General features: G+C 32.0%; 2 protein-coding genes across 3 annotated transcripts; one reads left to right on the plus strand and one right to left on the minus strand.

Annotated features, from left to right (window-relative positions):
* Positions 1 to 3716: 3716 nt before the first annotated feature.
* On the minus strand, positions 3717 to 6706 carry LOC140865191 (urease accessory protein D). 2 transcript variants are annotated; one of them, XM_073269745.1, is made up of 8 exons: positions 6284 to 6706; positions 6133 to 6198; positions 5983 to 6057; positions 5811 to 5855; positions 4822 to 5055; positions 4490 to 4572; positions 4255 to 4405; positions 3717 to 4084 (listed from the first exon to the last, which is right to left on the minus strand). In XM_073269745.1, the coding sequence occupies exons 1-8, from the start codon at positions 6380 to 6382 to the stop codon at positions 4061 to 4063; spliced, it is 777 nt and encodes a 258-aa protein (XP_073125846.1). In that variant the 5' UTR covers positions 6383 to 6706; the 3' UTR covers positions 3717 to 4060. The 2 variants fall into 2 exon arrangements, with proteins under 2 accessions (XP_073125846.1, XP_073125845.1); XM_073269744.1 differs by having other exon boundaries at positions 3717 to 4076; positions 6284 to 6702.
* Positions 6707 to 15780: 9074 nt separating this feature from the next.
* On the plus strand, positions 15781 to 17090 carry LOC140866271 (small ribosomal subunit protein eS21-like). Its single transcript, XM_073271233.1, has 4 exons — positions 15781 to 15894; positions 16257 to 16354; positions 16471 to 16603; positions 16819 to 17090. The coding sequence occupies exons 2-4, from the start codon at positions 16305 to 16307 to the stop codon at positions 16882 to 16884; spliced, it is 249 nt and encodes an 82-aa protein (XP_073127334.1). The 5' UTR covers positions 15781 to 15894; positions 16257 to 16304; the 3' UTR covers positions 16885 to 17090.
* Positions 17091 to 20458: the final 3368 nt, after the last annotated feature.

Below are 20458 nucleotides of genomic sequence, written 5' to 3' on the forward strand. Positions count from 1 at the left end.
TTTGTATTTGTCCCAAATATATAGTATCATTTTCATATTCAATGTTATTTATCATATTTTTTACCAATTTATCCTTATTAAATTAATATCATTAACTACTTATACAATTATTTTATTTACTATAATACAATAGCATCTTTCTTTATATTTTATTTTCCTCCAACCATTTCAATTTCAAAATACTTCATTCTTTAATATTTTTTTTACTAAAAAACGCATCTCGTATGTCACGATCATAAGATTATATATATGGCCCTGGGATAGTAATTTGGAAGGCATTTATTACTTTATGATTTCCCAGATGTCAACTATAAAACCCCCATAAACAAAGAAACCAAAAACTCATGAGAAAAATAAAACAAAAACAAGTTGACATGTCATCCAAAATCTTGATTTTCCCTCTGGTTTTAGCCCTAACCCTCCATGGCCTCACCATGCAAATTACAACCTCTCGGGCCATAGGAAAGGCTCCGGTGGTTCACATCACCAACGCCATCGCCGCAAACAATACGCCGCCAGTCGAAATGCAGATTGAAATCCTCGGAGGAGATTTGTTACCATCTATTTCACTGAGCCGCGGCCAAGAATATCAACTGAAAGCTATAGAAGATAGTTCTTACACCGCCGTGGCTTTTCATGGCGAGGAGTTTGCGACGTTCGATCCGTACTCGTCGGAGCGAGATAAAGGCCGAGCAGCCGTGTACTGGAAAGTCGACGATGTAGGGTTCTACATAGGCTATGATGGGCTTAAGTGGAAGCTTGATACTCCTTGGGAGACTGAATGATTTTTTTTATGTAACCAAAAATGTATGATCTCTCAATTTATCAATAAAAGATTGAGCTTTTACAGAATATTGATTAAAAGTGGGGCAAAAAAAAATCAAATATGTATAGTTCTTAAAAGCACAAACGAAGATTTTGGAAACTTTTTATAAAAAACGCATAATAATGTAATATTTGAAAGTAATGAATGATTCCAATGGCCATAAACAAGAAACGAAAAACTCAGTATTTTTTCGTAATGAATTATTATTTATTATTATATATTATTAGAATTGTGTTCCATATTTCAATATATAACAAAATTTTATAAATCTCGTAACAACCGATATCGAAAATTTCGAGTATTTTCAATATTTGTCGATATGAATAAATGCGATATACCGAAATTTTGAAAATTTTCTCCATCACTACAATTGGAAGACGTTTTATTACTGACTAAAATTTGTTACCATATTATTAATCATTATTACATAATCCGAAACAAAGATGCTTAATATATAATTACATATATATCATCCATGAATGATTCCACCTGTTTCCGTAAGGTTTCCCAAATCCCAACTATAAAAACCCATAACGAAAAAGTAAACAAAACCAAAAGCAAAAACAAACATGTCATCCAAAATCTTGATTTTTCCTCTGGTTTTAGCCGTAACCCTTCATGGCCTCTCCATGCAAACAACCTCCCGGCCGTCTCGGGCCATCGACGCCGGCGGAGAGCCCGTACTGGTTCGCATTACCGACAACGTGGTCACAAACAACCCGCGCGCCATTGTTAGCATGAAGATTCGAGTCGTCGGAGGAGATTTTTTACCACCTGTTTCACTGAGCCGCGGCCAAGAATATCAACTGAAAGCTATGGAAAATAGTTCTTACATCGCCATGGCTTATTTTGGCTTGGATTTTGCTGCGTTCGACCCGTACGTTCCGACGCGGGATCAAGGCCGAGCAGCCGTGTACTGGAAAGTTGACGAGTTAGGATTTTACATAAGCTATGATGGGTCTAAATGGAAGCTCGATACTCCTTGGGAGACTGAGTGATTTATTGTATTTTTTATTTTTTTTTATGTATCAACATATAATTGAAGTTAATAAGAGCATGAATTGAGTCAGTCGATTAGATGGTCTCGCGGATCTATATTGTGATGCGTAATTAGGTTTTGTCCATGCTACCTCATTAATGGGGATTTAACGGTCTATTTTTTTTAGCATTTGATATGATCTCATTTCAAATGAGATAATCTCAACCGCAAAAAAAAATTGATGGTCTCACGGATATATATCGTGATGCATGTTGACACGACTCATGTTTATAATGAAAAATAATAATATTTGTTACATAAAAAGAAATTTTTTTCCATTGATCAGGTCAAATAAAAAATGTCTCTTAAAAATAATATTGAAACCGTGTCATGTGAGTCTTAATTTATGTTAATCGATAGAGCTGACAAATATCTATATAGTGACATTCTAATTAAACATTTGAACAATTTATCGATATTTTATTTTTAATAATTATAGATATTAATATATATTAAATTCGCAAATCATATAACCATACACTACGAATTTAATGTAACCTTTAATATTTAAAATTTTAATTTTTAAAAATGTTAGTCATTTCAATTTGCCTATCAAATTCTCAAACTATTATTTCTCAAAACCAAATTCAATTATAAAAATATAATGATAGCATTTCTGGGTTTATGGAAAATTAATATTTGGCTCTGCTTGGATTGAAGTATTTCAAATTCATGGATTTCAAATGTATTTTTGTTGTTTAGAGAAGTAGCACCACAAACATCAAATCCACTTCTTTTATGTTTATATAATAATTCATGGTAGTTGTGATGGATTTCAAGTTCATCCAATAAAGTGGTGATTTAAAATCCTTTTTACTTATCTAAGTAATGTGTAAATAATTAAGCTATGAATTTGAGATTTTTTTATGTTTCATTGTTAACACTAAAATTATAATCGAAATCCATTGATTTCAAATTCTTCAATCCAAAGGCAACCTTATAAAATTTAGGATATCTAATGCAGTGATAAATGTCAAGTTTAACACTACGAGATTGTTATCATCATTTGAGCATTGTCTCAAATGATAGTATTCAGTATAATAATTTATTTAAAGTTCAGTATATCATTATATTATATCAGTAACTTTAAATAATTATTTAAACACTTTATACTTATATTATTATGAATTCTAATCATTAATTATATACAATAACAATGAATACATCGTATAGATGAGATATTAGTACTTTAATAAAAACCAGTAAGTTGCATCATCGTAAAAAAAACCCATCGTTTTCGCTTTGCAAAAATCCAAGAAAAACAATTTTTAGGAAAAAAAAAAAAACCTTAAATTTCGTAAATTAACATGAGAGGGGAAGAAAAAAATAAAAAAGGAAAACTTCATTTTGCCCACAGAGGCAGAGATGGAGGGGTTCTTTTCTGTAGTGGCAAAAAAACTTAAAAGGAGATTGGTGGGTATAAGCATATTTTTTATAAGCTTAAATATTTAAATAAATTAAGTGGTTCAATTAGTGAGAATCACATTTTAAAAGGTGGTATTCCTAATTTTTAAACCCTAGAAGGGTTAATTTGCATTTTTACAGGGGATCTTTTCAAGGTAATTGATTTCTCATTCTCAAAGCTCTCAACTTTTGCGTTATTCGCAAAGCAAATCGTTGACTTAAGCGTCGGAGAGTCATGGCAAGGTGATCACCCGCCTCTCTAACATTTGTTCGTTAAATAGGTGGCAGCCCAGCAGGAGATCATTCGACTTCTTCAGGTGATCCAAGAAGCAGGAGATCAAAAGATCATTCGACTTCTTCAGGAATCATCCGATTTCTTTTCTGATTAAGGGAGACGATTATTCGCCCGCACCAGAGATGATAAACGCGACTAGTTCGATTCGTGTCCAAAATCATAAAACTCGAGTCAAACTCGTATACATCCTAAAATATATTCTCAAACCAAGTAAATCGGAAGTGATAAACCGCAATATTGTAGTCTGTATTCCAAAGCACAAGATTACAGAAAAGGAAGACATCGAATGTTGGTCGAGTAACTGACCTTAATCATTAAAAGATAACAAACCTGCGCAACACAAATCCAGAAAGATTTGTCGAAGCTAATTAATTATCTTTACCTGGTTTTTAATGTGTCTAGAAATAAGGTGAAACACCAAGCAATGGTTTCATGGAAGCCAATTCATGTTGCAGGAAATTGTAGATGGATTCAGTTGTCGTGGATGCTACTCTAATCACGACTCCGACCCCCTGACATGCTAACACAGAGTTATTTTTCCTGATCTTCTTCAAATAGATCAAGAGTTCATATATTTTTCTATGGGTGAACCGTGACCTACTTCTCGGAGACCAAAGCTTTCAAAAGATGTATACCAGAAGATCATATATCAAGCATTAAATGGAATATAATCAAGAATTGTATTCGCACCTTTGGGCCAAACACACTGCAAGAAGCAATAAATCTTGGTTTTGGAAAACATTTGTCATCTCCTGATTTAACAGAAGGGACATGAAGTTGCTCAGACATTAATTTCTTGACATCTTCCTGGATCTGATGCTGGACATGCTTCAATTTAGGCCTAAAACCATGAATGCAAACACAGGATTAAGCCACGTAATTTTCGTTCTTGTGTGACGATGAAACCGGCAAATTTAGTTCCTACCCCAACAACACTATCGTAGCTATTGATTGGTAATCTTGCAGGTGGTCAGAAATACTTCCGTGATTTCCTTGCTCTAACAATGCCTGTGTCAAGTTATTATCGGTCAACCAATTTCAAGGGAATAATATATAATCAAAGAAATCCCAACGATATCGAGAAATTTCAAACAGAATGTGACAGCATCAGATAAATGTTTATGGGCAATTTTGCATGGATGCGCAGATTCAAAGAACATGTCAAAACAATCTTGAGTATTTGCTTGTATCATACCAATCATAGAGGTTTATGATACATGTTGCCCTTAAAAGGTAATGGTAAAATAAGAAAAGTACCGTGTCAAAAAATACAGGCTCGTCCTCTTTCGTGAGAATCCGATTAGTGCTCTTGTAAAAAGAAAATGCCCATTTTTCTCCCCTCTCATGACGACCACTGGTAATCCAATCAACAAGAAGCAAGCTCGACTCAGGAACAACTTTGAAAATTTGCAATTGAGAATACTTTGCAGTGGAAAAGCACGTGACTGGGTCCGGAATGACAGCAAGAAGAGCATCCTGCCCAATACTAGCCTACTGCATGGCATAGATAAACTATTAAAGTGATCTCTACATACACGATAGAAAATGTGAACATATATAAGGTAACAACGTGCTCCCCAAAGGGCACCTTGTGACCTGAAATAAAAACACGTATAAAAATGCCTAAATATCATTTTCCTCTCATTTGAGATGATTACATTTTTAGTTCCTGATTTTCACCCAAAACAAATCCATGTCCCCGTGTGTAGCTCACAGAATAGTCCCTCGGCATTTCACATTTGAACAGACGTAGCCTTTGAAACCAACTTCTGTCAAAATCCAAACAATCCACCCCATCGCTCGCACGTGAGTCTATCTTTGTAAAATTCGGCATGACGGTCACAATTTTTTAGTCCTTACTATACATCCTAAAATTGTTTTGCTTCCCCTGTCAGCATTTGTCTGTAATTTGATAATTATGTTGAGACTCTTCTTCATGTAGATACATGCTCCTCTTTTTAACTAATAATTATGAGGATGAAATGTGTTTCGGGGATAAAACGAAGGACTAATAATGTAATCATGCCCTCTAATTCATTGTTGTCGGAGGCGTGAGTTACCATCATCAGCATGCCATAGGGAAAAAAATGCTATACATAGTAAAACCAGAAACACAAGCTCAAGAACCTAGAAACAAAGAGAATTTATGTAATCCCCCAAATCCTAATCATACACAAATGTGAATAGTTTGAGTTTTGACTAAACTTCATATTTGACAAAAGAAAAAAAAGAAAAACAAGTATCACCTCCAATGTTTGTTCAGAACACTTGGATCCAACACATTTGTATACCTGCACACTCAGTTTCAAATAAATCAGCAAATAGTATTCAATCAGCAAACTTCATCCCCAAAATTCAATCTTTAACCTATGAACAGATAGATTCGAGCATTCAAGAAATGACAGCAAAACACCAGACCTTGGTCGAAGATTGGGTAGTCAAAACTGCGGTACAGCCATCCCCCACCGTAATCTCACACCCAATAGAATCACCCTACACATTTGAACACCAATGAACGAAGCAACTTCATACAAAAACCCAATTCAAGGAACGGAATAAATAACATACAGAGACGATGCCTCCGCCGTAGGTGATGGTGTAAATCCAGACGGCGTCTGTTTGAGCGGGACCCACCTAGAGAAAACATCAAGAACGTGAGAATCCCGCTGCGGAATCAAGAACGGAGAAGCAGAGAGAGGGGAACCCGAGATTGACCGACCTTATTGGGAAGGATGAATTTGAGAGGGTACTTGGAAAAGCATCGGCTCACCGTCGATTTGCCACCGATCCTCTCCACAACCACCTTCCCTTTTTCCATCTGTGAATACGTCGGCTGTAAAAAGTAGCCGACGACTCGAAGAGCACAACTTGCACAGAAAATGAAGTATTATATTCAGAGTGAATAGATAGCTTCATATTGGCATCAAATTCTTTTCGGTTCAAAGTCCAAACATGGTATTTTGATATTTTCCAGAGTTCAAAAAAAATTTAAAAATTGTCGATGGATTTTTATCGAGAGCCGAGAACATATATTTGTGTTTTTATTACATATTCGCGCTATCCTATTCATTTGTGTTTTTTCAACAAGTAAGTTTTTTTAAAAAAAAAAAAACAAACCAAACTATTCATTTGACAAATCATTCAAAGCTACATCAAGATGGGTAGAAACCATCAACTCACAAAAGGGGTGAAGGGTTAGAGATAGCATATTGCTCAATACAATGAGCAACGTTGTTTGCACTTCTACTCTGTCATGCCATAGGCCCAAGCTTGCGCTTGCGCTACTACATAATGGGACTCTTTTGCAACTGCTTCGTATTCGTCCTCATTTTACAAAAATGATAAACTCGAATTGATATAGAATTCCATTATAACAATTATAAACTCATTTTAAATCATTGAATTTTCACATGTGAGATAGGAGCATCACAAAAAGTTTTTCGTTCATCATAGATTCAGGAAAGTTTGTCGTTCTAGCTTCAATTTGTCTAAATTCTACGATGAACAAACAAATTTAAGTTTTATTTTATTATATGCCAAAAAAAAAACCAGAAAGGCTTGGAAATGAGTTTTTCCAGAAAATCCGAAAAAAAAAAAAACAAAAAAAAAAAAAAAAAAAAAAAAGGGTTCTCAAATTCACGACATAAACAAACAAGGAGAAGGAAGTTTACTATGACATTGCAAGAACTAATTTAAAATTAGAAATATTAAGACCTACAAAAATAAACACCATGACATTACAAGTCAACTGTTTACTGTACCAAATTACATTACAAGAACTTAATGGCAGGAACAAACAAGTAAAAAATTCGACTTAACAACCGAGAGACCTCTTTTTCAATTCGGAGAGCTTCGGGATTCGTGAAAAAATAAATGATAATAAAACTCAAGCATGATATTCTTAATGAAGATATTATCTCGATGTACTAATTAAAATATATATTATATGAAATCTCGAATTACGCCATATATTTTTTTTTTTGAAAATAATTACGCCATATATTGAAAGTTGATACTATATGTACTTATAATTATATTCCAAAAATTGTTATAATTTGTTAGTTAATACATATAACTATATGCTAAAAAATATTTTATTAATTCATCAATAATAGTACGTATAAAGGAACCTAATTAACATTATTGAAGTGTTTCTCGAGCACGAAAAAATCTCAAAACGATATCCTAAGAAACAATCACAAAACGAGAATGAAGAAGAGCATGTCGATAAACCTCACAAAAATTTTTTATTTTTTTTTTACTAGAAAACTTGTAAATTTATTAATGATATACATAAATTCTATATCATGAAAGAATTTGACTTCGATCCAAATATATATCCATATCAAAAAATCTCTCCACGCATGAAATATATTGTCTCGAAATTGATTTACTAAATCTCATATATATATATTATTGGATCACGGTTCCCAAAATACAGCGGAAGTTTAAAATTTTAATTTTGATTTTCAAAATATATTTAAACACTCATTTATGATTTAACCCATCGAATCATGGTAAGAGTGTCAAGCAGCACCGTCCCATGATTCCCTAGGTATCACTGATAGTGTCTACAATAATCAATCGATTATGGTTAACGTACAGTACAGTCCCTTCATCTCATATATCCCGATCGAAACTGCAATAATTGGTTCATCGAAGATTGCATGTAAATTTCGATAACGATGTGATGCCTTTGAGAATAAATAGTGGCATTGCATGTGTAACTAGGCAAACACTTTACTCAACTACACATCTTACACTCTGGCCAGAGATTTCATGCACTATTATCTCACTTGATCACATAGGATATCCACACCCGTAGGTGAGCGATGAATCTCCGACTACAATGCACTGATTCCTACATGTGTTGCAACTGTACCCAACCTCGCCACTTGATGACACTCATGGAGTCGGTAAACGAGTCAAAGCACAGTCCTAGCATGTAGAGCCTCATTGTTGTCCCGGGTCGTAAGGACTAATGGTGAAGTTCGAAGGAGGGTAGTTCAGTGAACTCATCGTATGAGCACCAATCTGTATGATTGAACATCTCTATGTTCATACTAATGAAACGTGGTACACATCATCACAGATTCTAGTCTCGAGCTCGAGCGATTCTTATTCTTATTTTGGACGGCTCAATCGACTAGGAACATGATTTAGAATATACAGTAATTAAAATATATGTTTCATGATTGTCATCACATGTACAACCTCATATTTATTTATTATAGTATATTCAAAGTCTTTATCTATGTAACTTGCATGGGTATACAGATAAGGAATGTGTCAAATAAAAGATTAATTATATTAAAATAAAGATTGTTATTATACTTGAGTACTCAATAAATCCCTAACCAATATTTGGCTTGCATAACATCTAATCTAACACACACACACACACATATATATATATATATATATATATATAATGATTCAAGTCTTTAAACATCAATATTTCATACGTGCACCTTCTATATATATATTAACTAAGTTGGGAAACGAATTTCTAAACACATTATTTAAAATCAAATTAAAGTGGATAAACTATGAAAATATTATCTAATATTAACATTAAAATTTTTCTATATTTATATTTTTAGGTATATATACATGATAGAAAATTATGGTAAATAATTAAAAAAAAAATTAATTCTTAAAGATGGAAACTATTGCACTTGAGCTTTTAGAGATAAATCAATTTCATCATTTATACATATACTTGAAATAGAATAATAAGAAAAGGGTATCATTGACAATTTATGTTATAAAAATTAAAGATGGAGTGTATTTAACAAAATTTGAAGTATAAGATTGTAAATATCAATGCCCTTATTTTTAGGATTAGGATCCTCTACTGTGGCCTTTGCCACAGTTGAGACGACACATTTTTCTTTTTTTAAATTTTTGTTTTGTTTTTTTATATATTTTAAATTCATTCTTTTTAATTTTTTGTTTTCTTTTTTGTTTTATTTTTTTATATATCATAATTTTTTTATTTTTAAAAATATATATTAGTTTTTTTTATCTTTTCAAATTTTCTTGTGGTATTTTATTGTTATAATTTATAATGATAATTTTTAGCATAACTACACAATTTTTTTGTAAACAAAATTTTTGTGGTATTTTTTACATATATTTTAATTTTTTTCAGTTATTTTAGAGCTTTGGTTTCTTCCTATCTTTAATTTCCTTTCAAAATTTTCATTTTTTTTAAAAAAAATTAGCCTATTTTTTTATATATTTTATATTCTTCAATTGTTTGAACTTTTTCCCACTTTTTGGCATTTTGTTTCCCTGTTTCGTTTCAAAATTTTCATTTTTTTTTCTTCTATTCATTTAAAAAAAATTATAACAGGGGATTATAAGAATTTTAGTTAAAAATGTGATTTTCTTGATCATTTACATTTCAGTTTTTTTCTAATTGTTTGGATCCGAACTTATTTATTTTTGGAGTAAAATATATAATTATTTATTTTTGTTTTCATATCGAGATATTTAATCAGTTGATGCATTATTTATTTTATTTTATAATAGATGATGATATCATAGAAACTGTTTTAGTATGTCAAAAATATACCAAAGTATTCTCTCATAATTATCCTCTTCACATTGATTTCTCTTTTAATTTTTGTTTTAAATTCTAAATAATTAAATAAGAAAATCAAATTTTACTCCATGATAATTAATTTTTCAGAACATACACAAAGTGTGTGCTCCGATTACTAGTTATATATTATACAAAGACAAATTATAACAAAAAAATTGACAATATAAAACAAATTTTATAGTGTATAAAATAAAGGTAAAAAGGAAACAAAAGGCAAAGGAGGTAAAAAATGAATTTAAAATATACAAAAATTAAAAAAAATTAAAAAAGAAAAGAAAAATGTGATGTGGTGCCGTTTCACACCACAACACCCTCTACTGTGGCAAGGGGCCACAGTAGAGGATCTTAATCCTTGTTTTTATCTTATTTATGATTACATTTTTAGACATCATTCATAATTAAAATGGTAATTATTATAATTGTGTAAGCACGCATCGTGTACATCATGATAATTAATTCAATCTCTTAAATATTTTTTTGCCAAAATTATTTTCTCCTTAAACTCTTATATTTTTTGAAAAAATTAATGATAATAAAACTCCAACATGATATTCATAATGAAGATATTATCTCGATGTACTAATTAAAATATTATATGAAATCTCGAATTACGCCATATATTGAAAGTTGATACATAACTGATTGTGTGTAATAAAATTTGGTTTGTTTAAAAAAAAAATTGTATTCCAAAGATTGTTATTTGTTAATTAATATATATAACTGTATGCTAAAAAACTAGTTAATTAATTCGTCAATAATAGTAGGTAGGAACCTAATTAACATTAAAGGCAAAATTGACGCATTTCTCGAGCTCGAAAAAATCACAAAACGATATCCTAAGAAACAATGCTCCACATGATTGTGGGACGCGTCCACATGATTTGGACCAATGAAAGAGTTCCACTTATCCCATGGATAATACCCATAGGGTAGGATCTAATTTTCCAAGAAACAATCACATGCAAAACGAGAATGAAGATCACATGCCGATAAACCTCACAACATATTCATTAATTTGATAAAAAAAAAATGAGAATTTTAATCAAATATTTCATTAAATCGATGTCAAGATACACATTCTATATCATAAAAGAATTTGACTTGATCCACATATGTATCCATGTCGAAAAATCTCTCCACGCGTGAAATACATTGTCTCGAAAATTGATTTACAAAATATTTATAATCTTTAAACAAGATCTACGTACGACAAAATAAATCTTTAAATATCGATATTTCATACGTGCACCCGCCTGGCCTTCTCTATATATATTAATTAAGTTGGGAAACGAATTTCTAAACACATTATTTAAGATCAAATTAAAGTCGAGAAAATATATAATAGGATGGGAGATTCGAAAATTGTCCCCGAGGAGACTCCGAATGCTCATACATTCAAACTGAGCATTCCGAATGCAGGGCTATTGAACAAAAGCAAGGCAACTGTGAAAGTAGTCGACAAGAATCGTTTGCACATAGCTGTGCGGAGAGAAGTGCCTTCCTCCGAATGAACGTCGCAACGTCTTACGTCGGATTATATTTGTCCCTTGAATGTGTCCCAAGATGCTATGGATCAAATGCAAGTTCAGTATTCCGTTGGGACTGTTACTGTCACTTTCCCTAAGGAGCCTCCAGAAGAACACTCATTCATTCACTAATTTTATTATTTAATTAAAACAATACAATTCATTTATATCCATATAATATATGCAGTACTATATGTTATAAATTAAACACATGCACATATATATGTGTGATGATTATTTAAGGGTTTATGACATCACAAATTATGGTTCTTTATTTGTTTTATATATCTTTCGTGAAAAATTACTGATAACTTGCATGTGGTGGGTTTTTTTGGCTGGCATCAGAGTTCGAACGCAAAACTTTTCTCTTTTGGGAGATGTTCGAGATGCTAGCATGCAGGTGTGAATGATGATTTTTTTTAAGTGTTGATTGATGTATAAAATTAGCCTTCAATATTAAAAAGAAAAAATGAAAATAAAACAATAATTTCTATCTTTTGAAATTTAACCTCCGATAAGTCAGCTCCCAGTTTATCATAATAACCTCCTTTTTAAAATACCGTTTCCTTTTTTTAGTTGAACCTGATTTATTTGTCCAAAAATTTTTACACAACTCATTCTTATGTTTTTTTTATCTTTGAATTCACTATATTAACTAGTGATCCGAAGCACGCTTTGCGTGCTTTTACAGTATTTTTTTAATAAAATTTGTTTTTTTATTTCTGGTTTGGGAGAAAAGAACGTTTGTTTGGAAGACATGTGAGAGAGACGTGTGATGAAATTAGAATTATGAAAATTGTCAAAATACTATTTTTCCCTTTGCCTCCAGGAAAAAAAAGGAAGCTGCGCAGAAAACTCTCAATGAACTGGGGTAAAATGGAGAAGAAAATTGGTGTCATTTTGACACACCAAGAGTAGTTATTAAAGGGTGCCCAAGTTTTATATAATAGTATAGTATAGATAAATAGCATAGATAGTATAGATTTTTATAATTAAATACTAGTTACGGGATACACGCATTGCGTGTATAATCTAATATTTGAACATAATCAAATGATATGTTATATAATCAATTAGTAAGATATAAGATTTATTAGCATAAATTTACACAAATTCTAAGCTGGGAAAAAAAATTGAAATTGTGTGGAAGGATTGAGGATGAAGATTATATAAACGTGGGTGGAAAATGGGTAGTGGGGAAGTTGGGTTTGGTCTAATCTTTATTTTGCTCTCTGATTTTAGATCATAAATAAGAGAAATAAGGACAATTTTGTCCGTTCACATTTTAAACCAAATTCAGTTTTTCTAATGTTTTTATGCATTATAATATAGTAAAGATATTTAGAAATTAAAAATCATTTTTTTGATGGTATATATTGGTCTTTTATGTTGCTAAATATCAGTTTTAGTCTGCAATATTTGTTTTTTGTTTTTTGTTTTGCAATTTTAGTATTTATTTGATGTTTGATTTTACGTTGACATGGAACCAATATAGTATATAGTTCGGGGCGGTCCTAAGAAAAACGAGACCCTGGACAAAGCTTAAAATATGGGCTTTTCGTATTAACTTGAAAACTTAAAATATATTATTAAAAAAAATTCGAATAACATGATCAAAATAAAACAAAATACATAAATCAAAAAAATACACAAATGAAAGAAGGTTTACATAATTTCTCAAAATAATTTAATCAACAATAAATATTAATTAAAATCTACTCTTCCTACATTTTTTGAAGGAAAATCATCAATTATGTCGTCATATGATATATCTTCCAATATGTTTTTTTCGATGCAGAGGATCGCCAAACCATTCAGTCTTTCTTGAGTCATTTTTGTTCTCACTCAAATAAGATTTCAATAATTTTAACTTGGAAAAACTTCTCTCACTGATGCTACATTCACAGAAATACTTAATAAAATTTGATAAGCAACCACGATCATAGGAAAATATCCATTTTAATGCAAACTCTACAATTTTAATTGATGTCCAAGATTATTTGTGTCGTATGCTTCCAGAGGTAGCATCTCTTGCAACATTTGTAGTTCTAAAAAAAGATCATGAGCATCGATATCACGTAACCGCGAGCACAAAACCACAAACTCACAAAAGCAACAAAGTGTTATCGAAACTCTCAGAATTAAAAACTCAAGCCCTTCTTTTGTGTGATGAATTTTGTGTGAGAGCATTATATATAATATTTATATATATATAATTAATATATATAATAAGTTTTTTAAAAAAAATTTTGGGGCCCCATACAATGGTGGGGTCCTGGGCAAGTGCCCTGGTTGTCCAGGGCAAGGGTCGCCCCTGTATATAGTGTTGATATGACTAGGAGTGGATCTAGGATTTCGGCTTTGGGGGGCTGCTTACAAAATATAAAAAAATATTAAAAGAAAAAAATTACACTGCGCGCTTTTAACAAACATATTTTTAGCTAAAAGAAATTCGACGTTGCTTAAAATTTTGAAAGTCTTCAATGATATCATCAATACAAATTTTTTTGGCAATGTATGCTTTCAATAAATACCATCAATACATTCGAGAGAAAATCATCATTTATTTTTCTCTGAAGCCTAGTTTTGATGATATTAGATGAGAATGACAGCTCCGTGTAGTTGTAGAAACTGTAAGAATGAGCAAAAACATTCTCACCCTAAAAGCAAGGTCGTGTATAGTAGCTTTTTTGGTCTTTACCAACTATTGACAGAACTAAATAAAATCTAGATAGTTGATCAAAACAATATTACAAACGTTAAAGTCTAAAATATTAAATTTTAGCAACTGATGTGATTTTAATTAAGTAGAAAAATATTTTTTTAAAATAAAAAATTAAGTAGAACAATGAAAATCTGAATGAAGGTGATAATTTGTTTGCTTCTAGCTATTTTTTTTTTCAATCTAACACCACAAAAAAATTTTGACATTTGCGACGGTTTAAGTGTCGCAAAAACCGTTGCAAATTGAAATTTGCGAGGCTTTTGCGACAATTTACATAAGCGTCGCATATTCTATCATTGCAACCAATTGCAACGGTTTTTGGCAAACCGTCGCAATATTTGTGACGCTTTATCACCAAGCATCGTAAATATTGCGACGGTTTTTAAACAAGCGTCGCGATATTTGCCACTTTTGTTTAAAAATCGTCGTGAATATATTTAATTTTTTTTAAAAAAATGTTTATTTATGTTTTATACATATATTAATATATCGTAAATTTTTGATATTATAAAATTATTATCTATTACTATTAATAAAGCAAAGACAGATTATACTAACTACTTTTGATATTTTTAAGTGTTTTGACAAAATTCACATTCTTTCAAAATTATAATGACATGCATTGCTAACTTAAAAAAAAAATAAAAACATTTAATATACATACCTAAATTAGTCCTAAAATTTCACATGTCCACTTCTAAATTCACACACACGTGCATGCCCACTAACATACCCACTAACTAACTTTCAATTTTTTTTTTATAGTTCATAGTATTTACTCTTTAAAATAAAGTGCATGATTGTCTAAAAAATTTCACCATATTAAGATTTTAAAAATAATATATATTTCAATTTAAAAAAATATAATTTTATATACACGCAATACGTGTGCTTCTTTGGCTAGTAATTACTAGCGCTAGTAATTAATAATAGAAGAATTTGACATATAATTCAAATTTTCATAACTAGTAATTAATAATAGAAGAATTTGACATATAATTCAAATTTTCATAACAATACTAACAAATTATTTGAAGTTCGATAGAGTAGTCTATCAACGAAGCAATTGTGACCAATCCGACGGCTCCTGTGTATCGTCGTCGTCGCCCCCGTCGTTGTCGTCGTCATCTTGGTGATGCGTGGGCTCCTGAATACGCAACGTGTTTCTGCTTGACTGAGCACGTGTGTCTCCTGCGGGCTTTTTCTTCTTGTTAATGTTTATTGTAATTTGTAATTGTGTTAATTCCTTATCACTACAAACTTATGGTTAATGTTTATTGAAATTTGTAATTGTGTTAAATCCTTATCACTACAAACTTATGATTATGATACAACAAAATTATTCAATGACATATTAATGAATTGATATAAGGCCCATTAAAGTTTTCTTTTGGAAGCCCATCTGTGTACATAAAACGCAAAGCCTAGGGTTTTTGCTATCCCATTCCCTCTGCAGCTTTGTTTTCGCGGTAGCGTTCTGGCTCTTTTCTTTCTATTTCGATTTTGTGGGTCTATTTTTTTGGATATTATATTCTTGTACTGATCGTCTTTTTAATGTTTTTTTTATACCTTCAATGATTTTTATCTTCGGTCTTTGATCCGTGATTGGGAATTATGCTTCTATGAATTGGCAGGATTATTTAAGATCAAAACCCAGCTTCACATTTTAATGAATTTCTTAGCTCGAAATTTGCTTTTCTTTTGGTGTTAGTAATGTTCAGTGAAATCATGATCAGTCTGTTTAGCTGAAATATATAACATTTATTTATACTTAATTTTTTTAGTGATGTATCCTTTATTTAGAGTTACTCATTGTGTTGTGCAAATGCAGGTGCTTTGAGCTGTGTGGGATATTTGTGTGCTACAAAGGCCAGCCAAGATGCAGAACGAAGAGGGACAAAACATGGATCTGTATATCCCCAGAAAGTGGTATGCTTTTTTTTTTTTTTTTTTAATGTTTATATATTCACACGATGAAATGTGAATTGGTTTCAATCTTGGTCACATGGTGCAGTTTTAATATAAGTTTTCTTTGGGTGATTCAGCTCTGCTACGAATAGGCTCATCACTTCTAAGGATCATGCGTCTGTTCAGATCAATGTGGGGCATTTGGATGAGAATGGTCGATACACTGGGCAAAGCTCTACCTTTGCACTATGTGGATTTGTCCGGGCTCAGGCAAGGCTTTGTGATGTTTTCTTTTATCATTGGAGTCTTGCAAGTTAAATGAGCACATGATGCCTTTTGTTACTAGATTTTTTTGTTTCCTACAGAAGAGCTTTTTACACATTATAGATACATGGCACTAATTTTGTACATTAGAGAATTTGAGTATCAGAATGTAGTGTTCATATTGTAGTGTGTTAACTGGAGTTGGAAATACTATTTTGTAGGGTGATGCTGACAGTGCTCTTGATAGGCTCTGGCAGAAAAAGAAAGCCGAAGTCCGACAACAGTGATCTCATGCTTATTTGCATTAATTAATTTACTACTGTACTGTTTGAAGGGTGGTTGTTTTGAGCAACTTAATTCAGGCGTTTTTTGGATCCTTTTATGTTGTATTGAAATTCTAAGATGTTCCATTAATGTCTTAGACACTTGTTTTTTTGGTTTGAAGGGTGTTTGTTTTGAGCAACTTAATTCAGGCGTATTTTGGATCCTTTTATGTTGGATTGAAATTCTTAGGTGTTCCATTAATGTGTTAAGACACTTGTTTTTTTAGTTTAAAATTATCGTTGTAATCACGACAAGATTCTTGAGGGTTTGATGACAATTTTTTAAGTGTTTATATATAAAATTAGCCTTCAATATTAAAAAGAAAAAAAAAGGAAAATAAAATAATAATTTCTATCTTTTGAAATATATGTGTGTAAGAAGAAAAAGGAAAGCGAAATAATAATTTTTTTCAGCAGTACCCGAGCCATACCCAAGCCGTATCCGAAACGCTGATACGACAAGCATCTCCAGACGCATACCCAATGCTCCAAAAAAAAAATTCCAGCACGATGATACGACAAGCGTCTCCACACGCATACCCAATGCTCCAAAAAAAACATTTCCAGCAGTACCCATGCTACATAGCCTTAAAGGCATGGCTGACAATTTCCCTTGTTTTAGCTCAACTGTTGTGCCTTGCTATCTAGATTCTTGATCTCCCTCTCTCATATTTTCTGATGTTATTGCAGTCTTGGGACATTTTCTCTGGCCCATTTGGGCAAAATGTTCTTCACTGTTACTTAGCTCATGTAATTCTCTGTATGGTTTTAAGTGTTACAGTTTCATGAATTAAGCAAATCAGTCTACAAGGTGATTTCTTTTTCCTGAGAAATAAGCAATTATTTTACCTGGTTATGCTAGATTCTGAGCTGTTTGTCACATTGTTTTTCTGGCGCTGTTGCCAGAGGGACATGCACTCCGATGACTACTTATAATTTTTTTTCTGTTACTGCAGATGCTGCATTTGAATGTCTCTTACACCTTAAGTATATGATAATGTATTTCATATTCCAAACTTAAAGAACAAGGAAAAATCTCCTGCATGTAATTGGATGAAATTTTATATTTATTGGAAGAAGAATCATATTTTATCTTCAGTATTTCTCTTTTTAAGTAGAAGTTTATGCATTAGAATCAGGATATTGGTTTACCCTTACAATCCCGTCGTTTGTTTCTTCAGAATGCTTTGACAGATCCTCTACGAGTTCGGACTCCTGACATCATGGATTTCTGGAAAGTTTTGGCTGATGATTTGAGCTTGTGCTGCCTTTTTAAAATCTGATGTGTACCTTTTTATTTAATTTTGTGTTGGTTTGACTATAATATATGTCAAATACAGATGTTAGTAGTTGAAATCAGCTACCTAAAGCAAATTTTTATTGTTGCTTAAATAACAGATGGATGAATCAGCGGGGATTGAAGCAGAATATCATCACAAAAATAATCGAGTCAGTTTTACTTTTCTTTCCATTGAATTCTTTCTTGATTTTGATTCTCATATATTATATTTTGGTGTTCATGCTTAGTACCAACCCTGGAACAATGGCTTTTCCTTGATTTGAGTTTTAAACAAAAATGATAGAGTAGGATGACATCTAAGAAAACACTATGCTGATTGAGCAAATATCACACCATTGTTGATTTTTGGTGTCATGAAATTGATGTCTAGAAAACTAGAACATAATAATGTGCTTGTGCTTGGACAAGTGCAAAAAGAAGTATATATATGTTACTGAAAATTGGTTTCAATGACTTTTGTTTAAAAAGAATTTATGTTGATTTTTAAAGGTAAATTAAAAATAAAATAAGATGATTTCAAAAGTTCTTCCCTAGTAAGATAGAGTAAGCTATTCATATGCAAGTTCATCGTAATTGTCATATTTATTTACAACCCAAACTTCTGAAAGAAGGAAGATGTCAAAGAAATAAAAGAATATCAAGAGTTCCCAATGATGGATAGTTGATTACTAGATTTTGTCTCTGCTTAATGCCAAGAGGTTTTATGAAATATTGCTTTGATTTCTTTTTCTTGCTCATGCATGTTAATCTTCCATTCTATCATGAACTTCCTTCCACTGTTACATATCCTGGTGCAGGTCCATTGCTGGAAAGGTTTGAGGTTTTCGGCTCGGCAAGATTTGGAGGGATTTTCTGGAGTACGACTTTTTCGACTAAGTTACTGGTATCTACAACTGCATAGAAGCAGCATTGGAAACTAACTAAAATTATTCTTTGCAGTTCACAGAACATGGCGTGGAGGGTGTTGTGCCTTTGGAACGTACTTCTGTCGCCAAAGGTGCGGTCCAAATATCAAGCTAAACCAGGTGATCGATCCGAGCGAGCCAAGAAGGAGGAAGCAAAAAACTCCTTGCAGCAAACCGAGAGCACTCAGGTATATGGTTTCCCCAGGCACACCTTGTCTGCTCCACTCAATTCAATGGTTTAATATTTTTCCGGTTGCTCTACTCGTTTCAATGGTTTAATATTTTCCCCGTGCATATTATCATGTTTTGCACAATCTCTTAGCTTCTTTCTGTTATCATTGTGTGGTTATATTTATTTTTCTTTTTTAAAAAACTGAATCATCTCAATTTGTTGTAGATCGAAACACACACAAGTGAGACTGATGTTGAGGGAACCAGAAACGATCCTGAAGCCTCAGTAACCCTTGCATGGGGTGCAGGGTTTATTTTTCATTATGATTGGAAATCGAACACCGAACTTTCCTATTTTGGGATATGTATGTTGATCATGATGAATCGTTTTGGACGACGATATATAAAATTAACCTTAAATAAAAATTAAAACAAGAAAAATAAAAAAATATAATCGATCATTTTGTAATTTTTCCATCTTCTGAAATTTAGCATGTCACGTCTCAAAATTGGTCCTAATTGAAATCGGCGTTATTTAATGTTTTCACGTTAAACAACAAGACTTGGATTTTCAGAAATTTCAAAAATAAGTGTATTATTCACGAAACTGAAATACATTGTCTTGTATAACTTTAAATGTAATAGTATTTACAATTCTTAACTGAAAACAACAAAACTTAACACGCAGCGGCTTATTACAACTAAATGAAAACAGAAACTAAACAGAAATTAAGCATCAACAGTTTGTTGGTCTTCTTTACCAACTCCAGAACTGGTTCTGCTCGTCATCTTCCATCTCTTCCTCGTTTTTATCTGAGATGGGTGGTTCGGGTGGGTGAGTCATGAATGATATGGGTGTCACTCAATAAATAGGAGAAATTCCCAGCATTTGTTTAAATTCATTTTAACAGGATTTTTTTACATGCACATACATATACATAATATAACATAGTACAGAGACGTATTATTCAAGAATTTCAGGAAAAAAACATAAACTTCAGAGAGTGTTACCAAGTTGCTTGCAAAGTTTGTGGTTAACTGATGTCCGTCAATTATATGGTATTCCACTAAAGGGTAAGACCAGAGATTCAGAGATACATAATGACAGATATATATTTCTACCATTAGTTCACAAGTTTTGGTACACCAGATCCCAAAGTGC

Source organism: Henckelia pumila, chromosome 4 (genome assembly GCF_033568475.1).
Source record: "Henckelia pumila isolate YLH828 chromosome 4, ASM3356847v2, whole genome shotgun sequence".
Lineage (NCBI taxonomy): Eukaryota > Viridiplantae > Streptophyta > Magnoliopsida > Lamiales > Gesneriaceae > Henckelia > Henckelia pumila.